At 47.6% G+C, this 22,435-nt stretch overlaps 2 protein-coding genes across 3 annotated transcripts in view; one reads left to right on the forward strand and one right to left on the reverse strand.

Moving 5' to 3' along the window:
* The window catches only part of LOC141157595 (G-rich sequence factor 1-like), a 30,221-nt gene extending 27,701 nt beyond the window's left edge, over positions 1-2,520 (reverse strand). Inside the window, exon 1 of the mRNA XM_073645094.1 lies at positions 2,131-2,520. Coding sequence (XP_073501195.1) covers positions 2,131-2,310 — 180 coding nt within the window. The 5' untranslated portion in view covers positions 2,311-2,520. The remainder of the gene's footprint in view (positions 1-2,130) is intronic.
* A 193-nt stretch (positions 2,521-2,713) lies between these two features.
* Positions 2,714-22,435, forward strand: part of MOB1B (MOB kinase activator 1B) — a 125,207-nt gene continuing 105,485 nt past the window's right edge. Inside the window, exon 1 of one of the 2 annotated variants that reach the window (XM_073637456.1) lies at positions 2,714-2,939. In XM_073637456.1, coding sequence (XP_073493557.1) covers positions 2,923-2,939 — 17 coding nt within the window. In that variant the 5' untranslated portion in view covers positions 2,714-2,922. Of the gene's footprint in view, positions 2,940-15,488; positions 15,647-22,435 lie in introns of those variants that run through there. The other variant, XM_073637457.1, reaches the window with a different exon arrangement.

Below are 22,435 nucleotides of genomic sequence, written 5' to 3' on the forward strand. Positions count from 1 at the left end.
AGGGAGCCTGGTATCAGAGGATGGAGGTTCTGGTGGAGCAGTGTAAGTATAGTGTAGGGGGAGCCTGGTATCAGAGGATGGAGGTTCTGGTGGAGCAGTGTAAGTATAGTGTAGAGGGAGCCTGGTATCAGAGGATGGAGGTTCTGGTGGAGCAGTGTAAGTATAGTGTAGAGGGAGCCTGGTATCAGAGGATGGAGGTTCTGGTGGAGCAGTGTAAGTATAGTGTAGGGAGAGCCTGGTATCAGAGGATGGAGGTTCTGGTGGAGCAGTGTAAGTATAGTGTAGGGGGAGCCTGGTATCAGAGGATGGAGGTTCTGGTGGAGCAGTGTAAGTATAGTGTAGGGGGAGCCTGGTATCAGAGGATGGAGGTTCTGGTGGAGCAGTGTAAGTATAGTGTAGGGGGAGCCTGGTATCAGAGGATGGAGGTTCTGGTGGAGCAGTGTAAGTATAGTGTAGGGGGAGCCTGGTATCAGAGGATGGAGGTTCTGGTGGAGCAGTGTAAGTATAGTGTAGGGGGAGCCTGGTATCAGAGGATGGAGGTTCTGGTGGAGCAGTGTAAGTATAGTGTAGGGGGAGCCTGGTATCAGAGGATGGAGGTTCTGGTGGAGCAGTGTAAGTATAGTGTAGGGGGAGCCTGGTATCAGAGGATGGAGGTTCTGGTGGAGCAGTGTAAGTATAGTGTAGGGGGAGCCTGGTATCAGAGGATGGAGGTTCTGGTGGAGCAGTGTAAGTATAGTGTAGGGGGAGCCTGGTATCAGAGGATGGAGGTTCTGGTGGAGCAGTGTAAGTATAGTGTAGGGGGAGCCTGGTATCAGAGGATGGAGGTTCTGGTGGAGCAGTGTAAGTATAGTGTAGGGGGAGCCTGGTATCAGAGGATGGAGGTTCTGGTGGAGCAGTGTAAGTATAGTGTAGGGGGAGCCTGGTATCAGAGGATGGAGGTTCTGGTGGAGCAGTGTAAGTATAGTGTAGGGGGAGCCTGGTATCAGAGGATGGAGGTTCTGGTGGAGCAGTGTAAGTATAGTGTAGAGGGAGCCTGGTATCAGAGGATGGAGGTTCTGGTGGAGCAGTGTAAGTATAGTGTAGAGGGAGCCTGGTATCAGAGGATGGAGGTTCTGGTGGAGCAGTGTAAGTATAGTGTAGGGAGAGCCTGGTATCAGAGGATGGAGGTTCTGGTGGAGCAGTGTAAGTATAGTGTAGGGGGAGCCTGGTATCAGAGGATGGAGGTTCTGGTGGAGCAGTGTAAGTATAGTGTAGGGGGAGCCTGGTATCAGAGGATGGAGGTTCTGGTGGAGCAGTGTAAGTATAGTGTAGGGGGAGCCTGGTATCAGAGGATGGAGGTTCTGGTGGAGCAGTGTAAGTATAGTGTAGGGGGAGCCTGGTATCAGAGGATGGGGGTTCTGGTGGAGCAGTGTAAGTATAGTGTAGGGGGAGCCTGGTATCAGAGGATGGAGGTTCTGGTGGAGCAGTGTAAGTATAGTGTAGGGGGAGCCTGGTATAAGAGGATGGGGGTTCTGGTGGAGCAGTGTAAGTATAGTGTAGGGGGAGCCTGGTATCAGAGGATGGAGGTTCTGGTGGAGCAGTGTAAGTATAGTGTAGGGGGAGCCTGGTATCAGAGGATGGAGGTTCTGGTGGAGCAGTGTAAGTATAGTGTAGGGGGAGCCTGGTATCAGAGGATGGAGGTTCTGGTGGAGCAGTGTAAGTATAGTGTAGGGGGAGCCTGGTATCAGAGGATGGAGGTTCTGGTGGAGCAGTGTAAGTATAGTGTAGGGGGAGCCTGGTATCAGAGGATGGAGGTTCTGGTGGAGCAGTGTAAGTATAGTGTAGGGGGAGCCTGGTATCAGAGGATGGAGGTTCTGGTGGAGCAGTGTAAGTATAGTGTAGGGGGAGCCTGGTATCAGAGGATGGAGGTTCTGGTGGAGCAGTGTAAGTATAGTGTAGGGGGAGCCTGGTATAAGAGGATGGGGGTTCTGGTGGAGCAGTGTAAGTATAGTGTAGGGGGAGCCTGGTATCAGAGGATGGGGGTTCTGGTGGAGCAGTGTAAGTATAGTGTAGGGGGAGCCTGGTATAAGAGGATGGGGGTTCTGGTGGAGCAGTCACCGCTCCGCTCTCCTCACCAGGACCCCTCATTACCTGGTAGCTGCTGGTGCAGTAGGACTTCTCAGGCCTCCTGCTCTCCAGTCCTGGAGCCCACAGTCTCCCCGGCCGCCACAGCTCAGGATTCCCTCTCCGCAGCAGTGCAGCCCCCCGGCCCTGGCCCCTCAGCAGAAGCTGAGCTATTGAGGCGCTGATGATTCTGCAGCTCCCGGCCATACAGAGGAAGGGCAAACACCACACCCGGAAACCCAGGGGGAGCTCACCAAAAACCAGCGGAGCCGACGACGACAGGAAGAAGGACTACAGCTCCCATCAACCACCGCTTTACAGTGCGACCAATGGGCAAAGGTGAAGAGCCGTCGGAACTACATCTCCCGGAGCGCCTCGCTTCACGCCGACAAATCAGGGAAAACGTCTAGAACGTGGAAAGCGACAGCCATTTCCGGTACTGACGTTCGACCTAGTGAAGGAGAGCTGCGGTTTAGGACTACATCTCCCGTCATGCGTCGGGGTGTTGCAGCTAGCCGCTAGTGCCGGCTATCACGTGGAGTAGCGGATTGTGGTGACATTGTATTAGTCACCTGACCTTGTCACTTACTCGTGCTAGCAGGTTAGGGTGCCGCTGGTTTATGTGCACTGCATGATCAGATCACTATGCTAGCAGATCCCAGGGGTGAAGGGCTAGGGGCTGAAATTGGAGAGACTGTGTCAGAAGAAATCTCTTAACTCCTTCATGACCAGGCGATCTTAATTTTTTTGACACTTCTTCCAAAGGCCATAACTGTTTCAGTTTTTTTTTTAACCCCTTGAAGCCTTTTTGTTTGCTAGATGTCATGGGGTGCAGTGTAAGTACTATAAAGGTAATTTCATGTCAAATAATGGTTGTGCACCCCTTCAATAAGACCCAAGTGCAGGCCCCAGATGAGTGGCAGAGATAAATGGGTACAATGGATTGATAAGACTGCTGCATTGCTGTATGGAGGGTGCCACTAGTGGACAAGCTCTTAAAGGGAACCTGATTCATTATTTCCAAACTGCGGGCAGCAGTTGCTGTCAGGTGTATTTTTTTCTGAAACACTTTGGCATTTCAGATGGAATATACATTAAAGATCCGGCGGTAGATCAGATTAGGCCGGCTCTGCCCTTGGCCGGCTCCTCCCAGCACTTCTGTAAGTGATTGTGTGTCTCCCTTGTGTGTATGTAGGGAGAGACCTGTCAGTCACCTGCATCGATGCTGGGAGAAGGCGGGCTAGTCATATCTATGGCTGTTGTTCCTGGCCAGATCTTTACTGTATATCACATACCTGATATTCGTGCAGCCGGGATCTGACTAAGCTGTCCGTGGTGTGGGCAGCACAAATCAGGTGAGAGATTCCCTTCAATAGCTCCACTGTCCATTATACAGGGTGGCCGATTTATATGGATACACCTAAATTAAATGGGAATGGTTGGTGATATCAATTTCCTGTGTGTGGCACATTAGTATATGGGAGGGGGAAAACTTTTCCAGATGGGTGGGGACCATGGTGCCTATTTTGGATCCAACTTTATTTTTTTCAATGGGAAGAGGGTCATGTGACACATCAAACTTATTGAGAATTTCATAAGAAAAACAATGGTGTGCTTGGTTTTAACATAACTTTATTATTTCATGAGTTTTTTACAAGTTTATGACCACTTATAAAATGTGTTCAAAGTGCTGCCCATTGTGTTGGATTGTCAATGCAACCCTCTTCTCCCACTCGTGACACACTGATAGCAACACCGCAGAAGAAATGCTAGCACAGGCTTCCAGTATCCGTTGTTTCAGATGCTGCACATCTCGTATCTTTACAGCATAGACAATTGCCTTCAGATGACCGCAAAGATAAAAGTCTAAGGGGGTCAGATCGGGAGACCTTGGTGGCCATTCAACTAGCCCACAACGACCAATCCACTTTCCAGGAAACTGTTCATGTAGGAATGCTCGGACCTGACACCCATAATGTGGTGGTGCACCATCTTGTTGGAAAAACTCAGGGACGAGCCATCTTCAGTGCATAAAGAGGGCAACACATCATCATGTAGCAATTTCAGATATCCAGTGACATTGAGGTTTCCATTGATGAAGAATGGCCCCACTATCTTTGTACCCCATATACCACACCATACCATCATACGAGGTGTGCAGCATCTGAAACAACAGATACTGGAAGCCTGTGCTAGCAACACCACAGAAGAAATGCTATCAGTGTGTCAAGAGTGGGAGAAGAGGGTTGCATTGACAATCCAGCACAATGGACAGCACTTTGAACACATTTTATAAGTGGTTATAAACTTGTAAAAAACTCATGAAAGAATAAAGTTATGTTAAAACCAAGCACACCATTGTTTTTCTTATGAAATTCTCAATAAGTTTGATGTGTCACATGACCCTCTTCCCATCGAAAAAAATAAAGTTGGATCCAAAATGGCCAACTTCAAAATGGCTGCCATGGTCACCACCCATCTGGAAAAGTTTCCCCCCTCCCATATACTAATGTGCCATAAACAGTAAGTTAATATCACCAACCATTCCCATTTAATTTAGGTGTATCCATATAAATGGCCCACCCTGTGTAGCGTCGGCGTCCCTGCCCTCTGCTAGGCAGGGACGCTGTTCCCCTCACCTCTCTGCTCCGAGCCCGGCGTCCTCCTCCCGCTCTGCTGGCAGCGCGCGCTCCTTCCCGGCCACTGTGCTTAGGGCGCGCGCGCGCTCCCTCCCTCTTAAAGGGGCCGCGCGCGCCGTCCTAAGGAGTCCCCCGCCAATGGCCGGAGGACTTCACCATATATAAGGCACCTCCTCCAAAATGGAGGTGCCCGAGCAATGTTGTTGCACTGTTCACTACTCTGCTTCAGCCCTCAGGTCCCGTTGCCAGTTACCTGTCAGTTACCTGCCTGATTCCTGCCAGAGTCCTGCCAGTTTGCTGTCTGTTTCCTGCCTGATATTCCTGCTACCTGCTTGCTAGCCTGAGGTCCGACGGTCTGCCTTCCTACTCCTGTCAGTCTGTCTATGGACCAGCTTGTCCGCTCACCTGGGAGCGCACATCTGCTACCTGCCTGCTAGCCTACCTGGAAGCTCCGCCGTCACGTGCTGTGACCACCTGCTATTCCAGAGACTCCTGCCCGCTCACCTGGGAGCGCTCCTCCGCTACCTGCCTGCTTGCCTACCTGGAGGCTCCACCGTCACGTGCTGTGACCACCTGCTATTCCAGAGACTCTTGCCCGCTCACCTGGGAGCGCTCCTCCGCTACCTGCCTGTTTGCCTACCTGGAAGATCCGCCGTCACATGCTGTGACCACCCGTTCATCCAGAGACTCTCGCTTGCTCACCTGGGAGCATACATCTTCCATCTGCCTGCTAGCCTACCTGGAGGTTCAGCCATCACAGGTCGTACCTACCCTTTACCCAGAGACTGCCCCGGTCACTTGCCGTGACCTTCAGCCCGTTCATCCAGAGACTGCCCCGGTCACTTGCCGTGACCTCCAGCCCGTTCTTCCAGAGACTGCCCCGGTCACTTGCCGTGACCTCCTGCTCGTTCTTCCAGAGACTGCCCCGGTCACTTGCCGTGACCTCCTGCTCGTTCATCCAGAGACTGCCCCGGTCATTTGCCGTGACCTCCTGCCCGTTCACCCAGAGACTGTCCCGGTCACCTGCTGTGACTGCCTGCCCATCTTCCCTGGTCGCCACCCGCTCCCTTACAAGGACCGCCCCCTTGTATAGTAGCTCTGAGGTTCCGCCTCCCAGACCCGTTACAGTTTGCTCGGGCCATGGAACCCGGTGGCACCCAAGCTCCCTCGCTCTCGGACCTCTGTCATGAACTGTCCCGTCAGAGGTCCCAACAGGAGTCCATCCTGGGTCACCTGCGGAATGTCAATTCTCGCCTGGACACTCTGACTGCTCCACCAGCAACCACCGCCAGTGCCATGACTCGCAACCCGGCAGCTCCGCTGCCCACCAATACCATGGTATCCTACCCCGGACTCCGGCTTTCTGCACCTCCTCGCTTCGGAGGCGACTCCGCTCAGGCTCGGGGCTTCATAAATCAGTGCACCCTGCACTTTGAACTCCTGTCCCACCAGTTTAACTCCGACCGGGCCAAAATTGCCTTCATCATGTCCCATCTCACCGGGGAGGCCCTGGCCTGGCTAAATCCTCTATGGGAGAGAGGAGACCCCCTGGTGTCCGACTTGCCTGCCTTTCTCACGGCTTTCCGGAAAGTCTTCGACGAACCCGGACGGAAGACCTCATCCGCATCATCTCTGCTACGCCTCCACCAGGGAAATCTCACCGTGGGCCAATATGCCATACGGTTCCGTACCCTTGCCTCGGAGCTGGCTTGGGATAACGACGCTCTGGTGTCTGTCTTCTGGGAGGGTCTGTCCGGCCGTATTAAAGATGAACTTGCCGGTCGAGACATTCCTACCACTCTCGATGACCTAATAACTCTTGCCACCCGGATTGACCTACGGTTCCAGGAGCGTGCCAAAGAGGTCACCCGTGAGAGGAGGTTTCCACATCTAGCTCCTACTTTTCAGAAACCCGTCACTCCCTCCGTTTCTCCCCAGGTACACTCTCCTGAGCCTATGCAGGTCGACCAGACCAAGATGGTCAAAACCCGTCAGGACTTACGCCGTGCCGAAGGGAGCTGCTTCTACTGTGGCAGTAAGGAGCACCGTATCCGTACCTGCCCGGAGAGGTCGGGAAACGCCTGTGTCTAGGTTCGCTCAGAGAGGTTGACCTAGACAAGAATAAATCCTCTCCATCTCTGCTACTGTCAGTCTCTATTATCTACGGGGAGAATCGTTATTTCGAACTAGCCCAACTTGACTCTGGAGCGGCCGGGAATCTTATTTCACAGTCCCTGGTAGAAAAATACCGCATTCCCACCAAACCTCTGGCTGTACCATTATCTGTCGCTGCTGTGGATGGGGGCCTCTTACCACGTCCCATCCAACTCATCACCGAATCCATAACTCTGCAGGTGGGAATGCTGCATTCTGAGAGCATCTCTTTTCATGTTCTGCCTGGACTCTCTCACGCCCTCTTACTAGGTCTACCTTGGCTCCAGAGACATGCACCCGTGCTTGACTGGCAGACCGGAGAAGTCCTTCGCTGGGGACAGGACTGTCATAAGACTTGTTTGGTTCCTGTTCATCCCGTCCGTCCTTCTCCTACCCCAACTAATCTACCTGGACTTCCGATTCCCTATTGGTCATTTGCTGATGTCTTTAATAAAAAGGAGGCAGAGACATTACCCCCTCATAGACCATACGACTGTCCTATCGACCTGTTACCCGGTACTACTCCTCCCCGTGGGCGTATTTACCCATTGTCCGCTGCTGAGACCCGGTCGATGTCCGAATATATTGAGGAGAATTTGGCCAGGGGATTCATCCGGAAATCTACCTCCCCGGCGGGAGCAGGCTTCTTCTTCGTAAAAAAGAAGGACGGCTCTCTCCGTCCCTGTATAGACTATAGAGGCCTTAACCAGATCACGGTGAAGAATAAGTACCCCCTTCCGCTCATTCCAGAATTATTTGATCGCCTGAGGGGGGCTAGAGTCTTCACCAAACTGGACCTCCGTGGGGCGTACAACCTGGTCCGTATCCGTCAAGGGGATGAATGGAAGACTGCATTCAACACCCGGGACGGCCACTATGAATATCTGGTAATGCCCTTTGGTCTCTGTAACGCTCCTGCCGTCTTTCAAGAGTTGGTCAATGACATCTTCCGGGACCTTCTCTACTCCTGCGTTGTGGTATACCTGGACGACATCTTGGTCTTCTCTCCGGATCTCCAGACTCACCGGAGGGACGTTCGTCAGGTCCTGCTCAGGCTCAGGCAGAACCACCTCTTCGCTAAATATGAGAAGTGCCTCTTTGAGCAGACCTCGCTTCTGTTTTTGGGCTACATTATTTCTCAGACCGGCCTACGAATGGATCCAGAGAAACTGTCTGTCATCGAGAAATGGCCCCGACCGGAGGGGTTGAAGGCCATTCAGCGGTTCCTGGGCTTCGCCAACTACTACCGCCTCTTCATACCACACTTCTCTTCCCGGACTGCCCCAATTTCCGCGCTCACCCGTAAGGGTACTAATCCCAAGGAGTGGCCGTCCAAAGCAGAGGAGGCCTTTCTTTCCTTAAAACAGGCCTTCTCTTCCGCCCCGGTGCTGCATCGTCCGGACGGCAACAAGCAGTTCTTTCTGGAGGTTGACGCCTCCTCCTCTGGAGCCGGAGCTGTACTTACTCAAAAATCTTCTTCCGGGAGGATGGTAACTTGCGGCTTCTTCTCCAAACTCTTCTCCTCTTCTGAGCGCAATTATTCCATAGGAGACCGAGAGTTATTGGCCATCAAGCTGGCATTGGAGGAGTGGCGTTACCTACTCGAGGGGGCTCTTCATCCGGTAATAATTTACACTGACCACAAGAACTTGGCTTATCTCCAGCATGCCCAGAGACTTAATCCGCGCCAAGCCCGGTGGTCCTTGTTTTTTGCTCGCTTTGATTTTGTTCTACATTTTCGCCCGGCTGACAAGAACATCAAAGCGGACGCCTTGTCCCGATCCTTTCTGGTATCTGACCTCAAGGAAGAACCTAAACATATCATCGATCCCGCCAGAGTAATGCAGGTGGCTCCCGTGAGTCTAAATCGTCTCCCTCCCGGTAAGACGTTCGTATCGGTACCTGATCGGGAGAAGATCCTACACTGGGGTCATTCGTCTAAACTAGCTGGCCACGCCGGTCAGAAAAAGACCCTCCAGCTTATTACCCGGCACTACTGGTGGCCTAACCTGCACAAGGATGTAATAGACTTTGTTTCTGCCTGTGTGTCCTGCGCCCGCAACAAAGTTCCGAGACACCTGCCAGCCGGTCGCCTCCTTCCTCTGCCAGTACCTGCTGCCCCCTGGCAGCATATAGCGATGGACTTCATAACTGATCTTCCCGTCTCTTCCGGTTGTACGGTCATTTGGGTGGTCGCTGACCGCTTTTCCAAGATGGCTCACTTCATTCCCCTGCCAGGCCTCCCGTCTGCACCCGAGCTGGCTAAAGACTTTATCCGCCACATCTTCCGTCTTCATGGCCTGCCCCGTCACATCGTGTCGGATCGTGGGGTACAGTTCACTTCTCGTTTCTGGAGAGTCACTTGTAAATTGCTAGACGTCACCCTGGACTTCTCCTCCGCTTACCACCCACAGTCTAATGGTCAAGTGGAGCGGATCAATCAGATCCTGACCAGTTACCTCCGGCACTTCGTTAATGCCCACCATTCTGACTGGGTGGATCTCCTGCCATGGGCCGAATTCTCGTACAACAATCACGAGAGCGAATCTTCCTCCAAATCCCCGTTTTTTGTAGTCTTCGGTCAGCATCCTCGGATCCCGTTTCCCGTCTCCACCTCGGTGGACAATCCGGCTGCGGAATCTCTTGTTAACAAATTTTCCTCCATATGGGAGAGTACCCGGTCCGCACTCCTTCTGTCATCCGAGCGTATGAAAAGACATGCTGACAAAAAACGTCTGGATCCTCCTCAATTCCGTCCAGGGGATAAGGTCTGGCTCTCGTCCAAGTATGTCCGGCTCAAGATTCCTTCCTATAAGTTAGGGCCTCGGTTCATCGGTCCTCTGGAGGTCATCAGTCAGATCAACCCGGTGGCCTATAAATTGAAACTCCCGGCCAACTTGCGGATCCCTAACTCCTTCCATGTATCTCTCCTCAAACCTGTGGTACTTAACTCTTTTTCCAAGTCTACAGGCACGCCTCCTGCTCCGGTTTCCGCTGAAAACGAATTTGAGGTAGAGAACATTCTGGCCACCAAAAGGGTAAGAGGGAAGACTTTTTTTCTAGTAGATTGGAAGGGGTTTGGTCCTGAAGAGAGAACGTGGGAGCCCCGGGAGAACATCCATGCCCCTCTCATCCTTGCTAAATTTCTGTCTGGCCTAAAAAAGGGGGGGCCTAAAGGGGGGGGTACTGTAGCGTCGGCGTCCCTGCCCTCTGCTAGGCAGGGATGCTGTTCCCCTCACCTCTCTGCTCCGAGCCCGGCGTCCTCCTCCCGCTCTGCTGGCAGCGCGCGCTCCTTCCCGGCCACTGTGCTTAGGGCGCGCGCGCTCCCTCCCTCTTAAAGGGGCCGCGCGCGCCGTCCTAAGGAGTCCCCGGCCAATGGCCGGAGGACTTCACCATATATAAGGCACCTCCTCCAAAATGGAGGTGCCCGAGCAATGTTGTTGCACTGTTCACTACTCTGCTTCAGCCCTCAGGTCCCGTTGCCAGTTACCTGTCAGTTACCTGCCTGATTCCTGCCAGAGTCCTGCCAGTTTGCTGTCTGTTTCCTGCCTGATATTCCTGCTACCTGCTTGCTAGCCTGAGGTCCGACGGTCTGCCTTCCTACTCCTGTCAGTCTGTCTATGGACCAGCTTGGCCGCTCACCTGGGAGCGCACATCTGCTACCTGCCTGCTAGCCTACCTGGAAGCTCCGCCGTCATGTGCTGTGACCACCTGCTATTCCAGAGACTCCTGCCCGCTCACCTGGGAGCGCTCCTCCGCTACCTGCCTGCTTGCCTACCTGGAGGCTCCGCCGTCACGTGCTGTGACCACCTGCTATTCCAGAGACTCTTGCCCGCTCACCTGGGAGCGCTCCTCCGCTACCTGCCTGTTTGCCTACCTGGAAGATTCGCCGTCACATGCTGTGACCACCCGTTCATCCAGAGACTCTCGCTTGCTCACCTGGGAGCATACATCTTCCATCTGCCTGCTAGCCTACCTGGAGGTTCAGCCATCACAGGTCGTACCTACCCTTTACCCAGAGACTGCCCCGGTCACTTGCCGTGACCTCCAGCCCGTTCTTCCAGAGACTGCCCCGGTCACTTGCCGTGACCTCCTGCTCGTTCATCCAGAGACTGCCCCGGTCATTTGCCGTGACCTCCTGCCCGTTCACCCAGAGACTGTCCCGGTCACCTGCTGTGACTGCCTGCCCGTCTTCCCTGGTCGCCACCCGCTCCCTTACAAGGACCGCCCCCTTGTATAGTAGCTCTGAGGTTCCGCCTCCCAGACCCGTTACACCCTGTATAATAATAACACTGCAAACATATCTCCCTGATGATGACGTTCCTCCGATCACTGTGATAGGTCCCCAGGTGCTTGTGTGACATTGGCCGCAGTGGTCATGTGACAAAACAATCAGTGGCCACTGATCGGTTGCAGCCTTAGGTGTTTCCATCAGAGCAGATTGGCTGCAGTCCTCACAGAGCCGTACTAGATAGTATGGGAAATGTATGTTGTATTTGGGGCTGGTGTTTGGTCGATATACACTGTTAAAGGGGTTAAAGTTGTGCCAGTAATGACAATTATCAGCTATCCATAACATTTGTGATAAATGTCAGATCACAGCAGACAAGCCCACATTTTCTTGAATATCCACATCAGGGTTTGTGCCCCACTACTTGATCTATGACGTTCAGCATGATGGCTGTCAGACAAATCTTATTTTATTGCTCTTCCCCTATTAATTCCCCATGTTATTCCACCCCATATCTTTACTACATGTGCAGTTTTTAATCGGTAGTAGGGTCCGCCGACTGCTGTAGGTAATCTACCGGATTCATTATTAATCTCTGTAATATGTTCCATGAATGGATTGAAAGTTATCTGCTTAATTACAAGGTACAAGACACTTCTTCCTTGGGGTACACGCAGATTGGGCACTTTTTAAATAGGGTTTAGTAACAGTGAATCAATAGGCGCTGTTGGATTTTACAAGATAAAAAGGAAAATGGCAGGAATGGCAATATATACTCTTCAAGATTGAAATTACAACACAAAAAGTAAAAGTCGTGGGATTATGGAAATCACGGGATCAATAGACATGTTCCTGATAAAGGAAATTGAACAAAATTTTCAAAACATCTCAATTTATCCAATATCCAGTACAAGCGACAATTGGAGAAAAATCCACAGCTACACGCCTTGGCATCTTAATGAATGTTCTGCTAAACTGAATGTACTTGGACAGACAAATCGTCAAGATTCACTGCTGGCAGTTACCTTTTGCCAACTAATTACGTCCCAGATGTGCTCGATGGGAGACAACTCCGGAGATGCTACAGGCCATAACATGTTCAGGCCATGCAGTCTGCTCATAGCACAAGAAACCTGCTGCCTGGTTTTGTTGTGTTGAATACGTTTCCTGAGACACTTTGGAAAAATGGTCGCACTACTGATTCCACGAACAAATCAATGTAACGCTGAACTGGTAGTGAACCTGGAATGAAGAGTAGGGGATCAGATTACTGTACTTCATGCAAGATCACACCATATGTGAGTAGGAACAGTGTGGCATTCCCTTCGTGAAGGCCTTTTGACGGCTTTGCCCATGTGGTCTTCAGACCAATCTTGGGTTATCATGTCGTCCTAGACAAAAGCAGGACTCATTGCTGAAGAGGATACATCTCCATTCCAGTCTGTAAAGCCATCTTGCTCTCCACCATGATGGCCTTTGAGAGCAGTGGTTTGATGTCAGTAGAACACCTGTAGCTGGATATCTGGCTCATAGGCCAATATCATGCAAACTCTTTCTGAGAATTTGTATAGACACTGACGCCTTAGGCTTGATATGTCCCAGAAACCCATTTTTCAACATGCTACTATTTATTAAATATGTTTGCTTATATAGCACCATCATATTCAACAGCGCTTTACAGATATTATCATCACTGTCCCCATTGGGGCTCACAATCTAAGTTCCCCATCAGTATGTCTTTGGAGTGTGGGAGGAAACCGGAGAACCCAGAGGAAACCTATGCAAACTCGGGGAGAACATACAAACTCCTTGTCCTTGGTGGGATTTGAATCCAGGACCCCAGTGCTACAAGGCTACAGTGCTACTCCAAGCACATCTGGGACATCATTGGTCGGCAATTGCAAAGGGAGCTGCCAGCATTGAATTTTGATGATTTGCGTGCATGGCAGAACATTCCTCAGACAAAGATGAATAACTTCTTGCCAAGGTGTGTAAGTGTGTGTATTTCTGAGTAAGTTGTTCATGCTCAATACTGAGTAAATTGAGATATTTAAAAAATTTTGTTTCTAATATTTTATCATTACCATGTCTATAGATCCTGTGATTTCCATAATTCCGTGACTTTCTTCTTTGTGTTGCAATTTTCAATCTTGAGTGTGTCATCAGCGTTCATAGACTTTAGTAGGTGACCAGGTTGGTGCATGAGCTGCTCATGGTATATGCATCACTGTGCAAAAGTTTTAGGCAGGTGTGGTAAAATGCTGCACTCTTCAAAATTGTGTTACCTTATATTCCTGTTTTATTAGAATATATTTTGAGATCATGATCAAGGGGCTTTCTGGGAACAGCTTCCCATTGACTTCCGGTTGGTTTAAATAATAAACTTATTTGACTTACTCATCCTGCAGATCAGTCCTCCGTCCCTGCCACTGGCCTCAGCTTTGCTGACAGACTGCAGCGGTGATGTCACGAGTGCAGCAGTATGTCCGCTGTCTATCTTTTCCATGTCCTTTTTTCCTATATAATACAAACAATGTTATTGAACTGACCAGATTCAATCAGTAAAGAACGTGTGTGCAAAATTATAAAACTAATATTCCTCCATGTCAAGAAAAATCTTTGAAGAATTATGAAACTGGTAAAGCTGGCAATTATTTTGGAAATTTTTTCTAACAGTGATAAGCCGTCCGTATACATACAAGTAGCACCAGGGGGGCGGACATAACCGAAGAAGGTCCCTGTGTAAGAACAGTATATGGGCCTTTTACAGTCCTGTAGATCATCACAATGCAGCCCTTTCTGTGTCTGTGACTGAAGCTGCTTACTGCTTTAGAGGTGACAGTGGGTCCCCTTACATATCGGACCCCTGTGCATCTGTGCAGTCTACACCACATGGTATGTATGTCCCTGAGTAGCACTGACAGCTAGAACTAGAGCAGATACGTGTGCTTTTTTACAGATTTTATTGCATGCTTATTTTGTCTGCTAAATTGATACATTTTTATGTGCTCTATTATATTGCTGTTAAGTTACTTTGTGGAAACTGACTTGCGTTCTTTTCTGATGCCGTACGTTGTTGGTACAGCATTGATTGCTTTGTCGGCATCTTATCACTCTCCTACAATTCTAGTTGGGTGCCAGTATTGTATAGTACCTGGGAATCAATGTGGTCCTTGTGTAGGACACTACATGGTGGCACTTCACTAGAGATGTGGCTAGTGCGGTCCTTGTGTAGGACACTACATGGTGGCACTTCGCTAGAGATGTGGCTAGTGTGATCCTTGTGTAGGACACTACATGGTGGCACTTCACTAGAGATGTGGCTAGAGTGGTCCTCGTGTAGGACACTACATGGTGGCACTTCGCTAGAGATGTGGCTAGTGTGGTCCTTGTGTAGGACACTACATGGTGGCACTTCGCTAGAGATGTGGCTAGTGCGGTCCTTGTGTAGGACACTACATGGTGGCACTTCACTAGAGATGTGGCTAGTGTGGTCCTTGTGTAGGACACTACATGGTGGCACTTCGCTAGAGATGTGGCTAGCTAGTGTGGTCCTTGTGTAGGACACTACATGGTAGCACTTCGCTAGAGATGTGGCTAGTGTGGTCCTCGTGTAGGACACTACATGGTGGCACTTCGCTAGAGATGTGGCTAGTGTGGTCCTTGCAGCCTCACAGAAGTCCCAGTATCGCGAATGTGCCACATTTACAGTCCCTCTATAGACTTGTGCACACCACCTGTTTTCTCATACCGGTACTATTCTAGGTTTTCACAGATTGCACTCGTACCTATGATATTCTATGGGGCTCTGCACATGTCTGATTTTTCTCCTCAGACTAAGTGGCAAAAAACCGAGCCATGTCCAATTTTCATCTAAGGGGCTCCGCTCAAATTCAGAAAAGCCAATCTATGGGTCCATTAAAAAAATCGGACCGTACTCGGGTGACATCTGAGTACGCTCCGATTTTCAAGGTGGAAAAACTTTTTATCTTTCTCCCCACGCACGTGAAAACCTGATGACACTGATCAAAGTCTGATCAGAAGAATCGATTTTTTTTTTTTTTTTTTTTCGTATGTGGAGAAATCGTTTGTGTGACCCCTCCCTATGGATGAGTTCGAAAAAATATTAAAACGCTGCACCTATTTTATCTCATATAACGACAACATATTCCGCAGCACTGTACCGAGATCGTCATTCGCTATCACCAATTGATACACACACGTTGGGGCCAATTTCATAGGCAGCCGATGTAATGACATGTAACTTGTTTTAAATGGCGTCAGAATGTTATTGTGTATTGCGGTGTAAGTTTGCATCCATATTTCCTGTTCTTCCTTGTTTTGTCATCCTTGTCCTTTTTAAATAAAGTTGTTGGGAAAAAAAGGCGTTGTGCAGTGTGTGGTTCACACCCCCAGTTCTGGCAGAAGGATTCCAGCTGCTGTTGAGTGGACTGTCACCTCCTGCTCTCTGCTGCTGTCCCTGCTGCTGCCGGCTTAGCAAGGAGATGAGCTTCTTGTTGTGAGTGTCACCATGTCACCCTCTGCATTGTCACCCAGGGCTGTGGTCACTGTCCTCCTGCCTGCACAATCCATCATGTTCTCTCTATTGTCGCAGAGCGATCTGTCCATTGTCACCCATACTTTAGTGTCTGCCCCTCTGTTTTATGTTCTTTGTCTGTCTGGACTCGGAATTGAATCCAGGGTATCTCCACCGGTACACTATGTGCCAGGCGTTTCCTAGGGGTGCGTTGGTTTGGGCATCATAGATTGTGGTTTTGTATTTTCCTGTGTAGATGTCATATACATTAATGGTCACAGGGATCCTATTAGTAAACTTTTCAGGACATCGGGGCCTTGTGCTTCTTTCAGTTACTGTTACCGTAACATATAACAGAGCAGATGTGGTTTCTCATTATCATAAAGTCCAGATTTGGTGGTGGTTTAAAGAAATAGATTTTTATGGAAACCTATCATGAAAATGTGTTGGCTATCCCAATACGTGCAAATGACAGGACAACTGAACTCTTAGTCAGTGTGTCCATGATTAACGGAGAAGGACCACTGACCCCTATCAGAAAAGTGCCAGCTCTAGGTTAATGTTTGGCTGGTGTCTACTAGCCCAGTGACCCACTACTCCATCTTTTACTTATAAAGGTTATCCAATGTAGAGAACCCAGTTTCACATGTACTATTTGGGTATGCTAAGTTTATCAGAAAAAGGGTCCTATGTCCAAGATCCTCATTTCTTGGCCAGACTGCATTCTGGAGGACCTAACCTGTCAACCAATTTATTTGAACAAGCGCTGCCATAAATGTATAGTACATGGAGACACCACCCACAGGTCCTACTTCCTCTTGAGAGCAAGGCTCTGATGCCCGTCGATGCTAGTGGAGAGGTGGTCGGAATTCCCATTCATTCGTATTGAAATGCTCTCCACTGAAAACAGTGTGCAACAAGGCCCTGTTCTCCAGATAGATGTGGGTCCTTTGCTGGGATCTCCATATTCTGTACAAATTTATCATATCCTGTAGATATTTCATAAATATACAAGATGGAACTGCAGGGTAGCTGAGCAATTAATATAACTGTACATGTTGTGGAAATGCTGTCTATTTTTGGCGATGAGTTACGAGTGGAAAATTAGCAGTGGATTACAATACCAGCTACATGGATAAGATTTATTTCTAGTTTAAGAATGACATAATACTACTAAATACAAATACTAATAAATGGGTAAAATTGTAAAAACAAGCAACTTTTCAATACACCTCATATCAAATATCCTCAATTCTCAAGGGCAGAGGGATTTCTAATTCTGTAGTTTACAACTCATTACCAAAGTTACCAGCTAACTCTGCAGCCTATCAGAGGTAGCCAGTTTCTTAGGCATGGAGCAGACTCATGCTAGCTGGTTGCTATACAGCTTGGAAGCACTGCTTTAAAGCTGGCCGGACTGCTGGATCCAGCTTCTGTGTCACTGCGCTTCTCCAATGTTGCAGAGGTAACGTTGCCTCTGCAAGCAGCAACGGAGAGCGCACAGGTCAGGCAAGCGGCTCAGCCATTCCACCAGCCCAAACAGTCAGTCATCAGGAGTGCACCGCTCTTCTGCAATCAGGGTCCTGAAGCAACCCCTTTAACATAACTATAGAAGAATCATGACTAAGTAGTGACAGTCTGATATAAAAGGAGAAATCTGTTGGTCGATCTGTTGTGTATGCACATGAGTCTTAGGCTTTCCCACAGATGATAGCTGAATATTGGGGGTTAGCGTAGGCATACACTGTAATTGGATTATTGTCAAGGGACCCTTCTAAAGCGATGAGCCTCTTTAAACTAAACCTCTGAATAGTATGTCATAGTAATGTGCCCCCTTCATTGGGGGGGAGAGTGGGGGCTTACATGACGACAAGGGAGGGAGATTAAATAAGGGGGAGTCAGATACAGCAATAATTTAGACATCTCTGCACTACCTAAGTAAGTGACTGACTCTCTGATTTCAGTGTGTGACCAGGGCCCAAAGTGTATATTGGAGTCCCTTTACTGTTGGATAACCAACTTAACAAGTGAGTTGAAGAGCACCTTTATCTTTCCTGTCCACGCTGATGCAGTGGTACTTGATAGTGGCCAATCCTTGCCATGTCCATGTGCTGTAGGATCCAGGTAAAGCTGATGAGAACATTGCATTTGACATACCTTTCAACATCCCAATCAGGAATTCATGGGGTTACCTTATAGGCCCTCATACATATCAGATAGGTATTGAGCAATTGATGGTCCTACACCTATATTTTCTGACTTTCCTTTATACAGGAAGACTCGGCTCAGCTTCTGAGTTTTCTGAGACAGAGAACCGCCGCCTGACTCCTCTGGCAGCTGTTTATCTCAGGGAAGAACAAAAGGATCGTCCGTTGAAAATCGAACAGGATGGATTCTTCTTTCCCACAAAATTATCTGACGGGGGTAGAGTCGGAGGCCTCCACATTAGACTGTCAACCGATCTCAACAATATCGGCAGTATTGGCTAACGTTAATCTGACGTGTATGGGGGCCTTTTGCGTTATATGAAATCTTATAAGGAAAATTGCACAACTTCTTTGTATTGGGACCCTCCTGCCACTGTTCTTGTGTAATATAATCTCCAAAGGAAAGGGAGAGAGTACTCATAGCATTTAGAGACTTGTCAATCATTACTGACAGACCTGAATAAGGGCATGAATGAAGTGCTTGAAATGTTATATTAAATTCACTGCCATATTGCAAAATTTACTCAATTTCTGAAAGTCCAAAATCAATCTTAAAAAGTTAAATATTGAAATTATTGGACCAGTCAGTTCTGAAAATTGAGGATGTGACTAGGTCTGTGTGCTACTACTAGGACTCGTCCACATCATTATGGCTGCAGGATCTCTGTACCATTACGTGCGTTATTTTTATTTGTATGACAGATAAGAGTAGTTCATGCCACGATCACTCACATGCACTTGCACATTGACTAACATTTGTCAGTGCATTGTCTGTGTGCAGTCCGTCGTGCGCATAGACAGCTGACCGAAAATACACTCATCTGAATGTTGCCTTTTGTACTGCACTGCATTTAAGTTTATCAAATTATAAAATAGATAAGAATTTAATACTTATTATATTTCTCTTTTTTATTATATTGAAAAAACTGGTCCTCAATCTGGATTGTTGCAGCAAGTTTCCTTGTAAAATACTTCTTGTGGAGAACATTAAAGGGAATCTGTCAGCAGGTTTTTGCTACCTCATCTGAGAGCAGCATAATGTAGGCAGACAGACCCTGAATCCAACGATGTATCACTTAGTTTACTGGGTTCAGTAGTTGTACACCCACCCATGCTCTCTATGTACGTAGTGTGAGAAGGACACTGGTAAAATACTGGAGGGAAGATATGTGTCACTGAGGATGTTAGCCTCAGTGATATGAACCTGGAAAAATGCTCCAGCACACTATGTGCTGAGAGGGGTTAATCAGCCATATTAAGGGCTGGGTTTTTGTGGACATCTGAAGAGTGGGTGGGAGGCTGTTCGCCATATCTCCACCCCCAGGGTGTGGTCCAGAAGGTAAACGTGGAGCCTTTAGACTCATTCAGTGTTTGGTGTGTCTGGAGATGTGCTTGTGTTAAAGAGAACTGAACCTTGTTTTTTTATTTCCCTGAGCGGATGGATCCCCGCAGCCACACAGACTGTACTGTATCTTTTTTTGTTTTTCCCTTTATGCCAGAAGGTGTTTGTTTTACCTAATTTTGGACTGGTTTATGCAGTATGTTTTTATTAAACCAGTTGGAAACTTAAACGAAAAGTGTTCCTGTGACTTTCTCTTTTAGCTGCTGAGTGAGTTGATCTCCAACAGTAGATATAGACTGTGAGCTGCGTACAGGAGGGGGCGGAGCCAGACTTGCAAGCCCATGCAAGCTAGTCACAGCAGTGATAAACACCAGGTGATAAAACCTGCACTGTTAAATAACAGCGCATAGCCTGACATGTGATACATCATTGAATTCTGTGTCTCAGTCCCTACCTCATGCTTGCCTCAGATTATATAGCAAAAACCTGCTGCCAGATTTCCTTTAAAGATAAACATTTATTAAGATATTATCCTGCAGGTTATCCACATATTTTGTAGTTTCAGACATGTGTTTGGTGACATCTTTTCCATGTTCAAGTTACAGAAGAGCGCTGGCACCCTGTATACTCTGTAACATTAATGTTCTATACGAGTATGGGCTGAAGAGTAAAGCAAAACTGCATATTCATTAGTATAAGCTCACCCCAAAAAACTGAATTATGAATCTGATGTTAACAGGCACATCATGGGGCTCTAAAACTTATATCTTAAGTAAAAATGGCACATATATGCTACACAAATACAGGTGCATCTCACTAAATTAGAATAATTTATTTCAGTTCTTCAATACAAAAAGTGAAACTCATATTATATAGAGTCATTACAAACAAAGTGATCTATTTCAAGTGTTTATTTCTGTTAATGTTGATGATTATGGCTTACAGCCAATGAAAACACAAAAGTCATTATCTCAGTAAATTAGAATAATTAACAAAACACACCTGCAAAGGCTTCCTAAGCGTTTAAAAAGGTCTCTTAGTCTGCTTCAGTAGGTTCCACAATCATGGGGAAGACTGCTGACTTGACAGATGTCCAGAAGGTAGTCATTGACACACTCCACAAGGCCCCAGAGTTCCAATTTTCATTTGGAAATCAAGGTCCCAGAGTCTGGAGGAAGAGTGGAGAGGCCACAATCCAAGCTGCTTGAGGTCTAGTGTGAAGTTTCCACAATCAGTGATGGTTTGGGGAGCCATGTCATCTGCTGGTGTAGGTCCACTGTGTTTTATCAAGACCAAAGTCAGCACAGCCGTCTACCAGGAAATTTTAGAGTACTTCATGCTTCCCTCTGCCGACAAGCTTTTTGGAGATGGAAATTTCATTCTCCGGCAGGACTTGGCACCTGTCCACACTGCCAAAAGTACCAATACCTGGTTTACAAACAACAGTATCACTGTGCTTGATTGGCAGCAAACTCGCCTGACCTTAACCCCATAGAGAATCTATTATAGAGAATCTATGGGGTATTGTCAAGAGGAAGATGAGAGACACCAGACCCAACAATGCAGACGAGCTGAAGGCTGCTATCAAAGCAACCTGGGCTTCCATAACACCTGAGCAGTGCCACAGGCTGATCGCCTCCATGCCACGCCACATTGATGCGGTAATTGATGCAAAAGGAGCCCCGACCAAGTATTGAGTGCATTTACTGAACATACATTTCAGGAGGCCAACATTTCGGATTTTAAAAACATTTTTCAAGCTGTTGTTATAAAGTATTCTAATTTACTGAGATAATGATTTTTGTCTTTTCATTTGCTGTAAGCCATAATCATCAACATTAACAGAAATAAACACTTGAAATAGATCACTCTGTTTGTAATGACTCTATATAATATATAGGTTTCACTTTTTGTATTGAAGAACTGAAATAAAGTAACTTTTTTATAACATTCTAATTTAGTGAGATGCACCTGTATATATCAGCGATGAATGGATAGATTTCCAGTCTGTATTAAATGGCGCTTGGACATGCTGATTGACAGCCGGCTCCCTGTTGCCTAACTGTGGAGAGCCGGCTGTCAATCAGCATGATAGTAGTCACGCCCCATCAACAGAGCAGCCTGGAAGAGGAACAGGTGCTCTGTTGATGTGAAGCAGCGGAATGGACTGTAGGAGTAGTCAGTGACTGCGCTGAGCTGGGGGCGCGCAGAACAGGTATGTAGTTACTAACTACCTGCCTGTTACTTTTTATGGCAATAGTAAAAAGGAAATAGTCCTGGACAACCCCTTTAAATGAATGATGAGATGTTGCCTTTATCTGTAAATACTACACTGCTCGTGTGGGGTCCCACTCCTGCATAGGGGTCCACTTGTTCTAATACGGATCAGTCCGGGCCTGCGTGTATGTATGTGTGTATATGTATATTTGCTACGTTACCTGCAGCATTTCCATCACATAGCGTCTGTCTATATTGTGTCTCAATCAAGTATTATTCCTGAGGGCAGTTTTGGTATTCACACAAGTACGTTTATTTATGTGAACTGGTACTTACAATGGGTTTTGTTTTAGGATAATTTATGTTTGCTGGTGTAAAGCTGTGCATCAGCTATACCTTGACATCTACATATCTCACGTTCACAGAACAGTTAAGAATGGGGAGGCGATGGTATTTTCTGCGGTTTACAAATATGACTTGAATTATTAATGTTTTCTGATGAGAATATTTTTGCAGAATGCATGACTATTGAGGTAATAAATACCAATATTTTGACAAACACAGTCCTACTTACCAAAACTGATATGTAATGCAACACAGTGGTCTTTGTTGCACTGCATTCTGGGATATTTTTTTTCTTTTCGTTTAGTATTAGTATGCATTGCTGTACTTCTCAGAATCCAGACTGATCCAATCCAGATTTACCCAATTTTGTGTAGATGTATTAATACAACAATAAGGATGGTCTCTAAATCACACACAATGAAACTTAAGGCCTGTGCAAGCTATGGAATACTATATACAGTACAGACCAAAAGTTTGGACACACATTCTCATTTAAAGATTTTTCTGTATTTTCATGACTTTGAAAATTGTACATTCACACTGAAGGCGTCAAAACTATGAATTAACACATGTGGAATTATATAATTAACAAAAAAGTGTGAACAACTGAAAATATGTCTTATATTCTAGGTTCTTCAAAGTAGCCACCTTTTGCTTTGA

Source organism: Phyllobates terribilis, unplaced genomic scaffold, assembly GCF_046119375.1.
Source record: "Phyllobates terribilis strain yellow unplaced genomic scaffold, ASM4611937v1 Scaffold_1__5_contigs__length_1240528914, whole genome shotgun sequence".
In the NCBI taxonomy this organism is placed as follows: Eukaryota; Metazoa; Chordata; class Amphibia; order Anura; family Dendrobatidae; genus Phyllobates; species Phyllobates terribilis.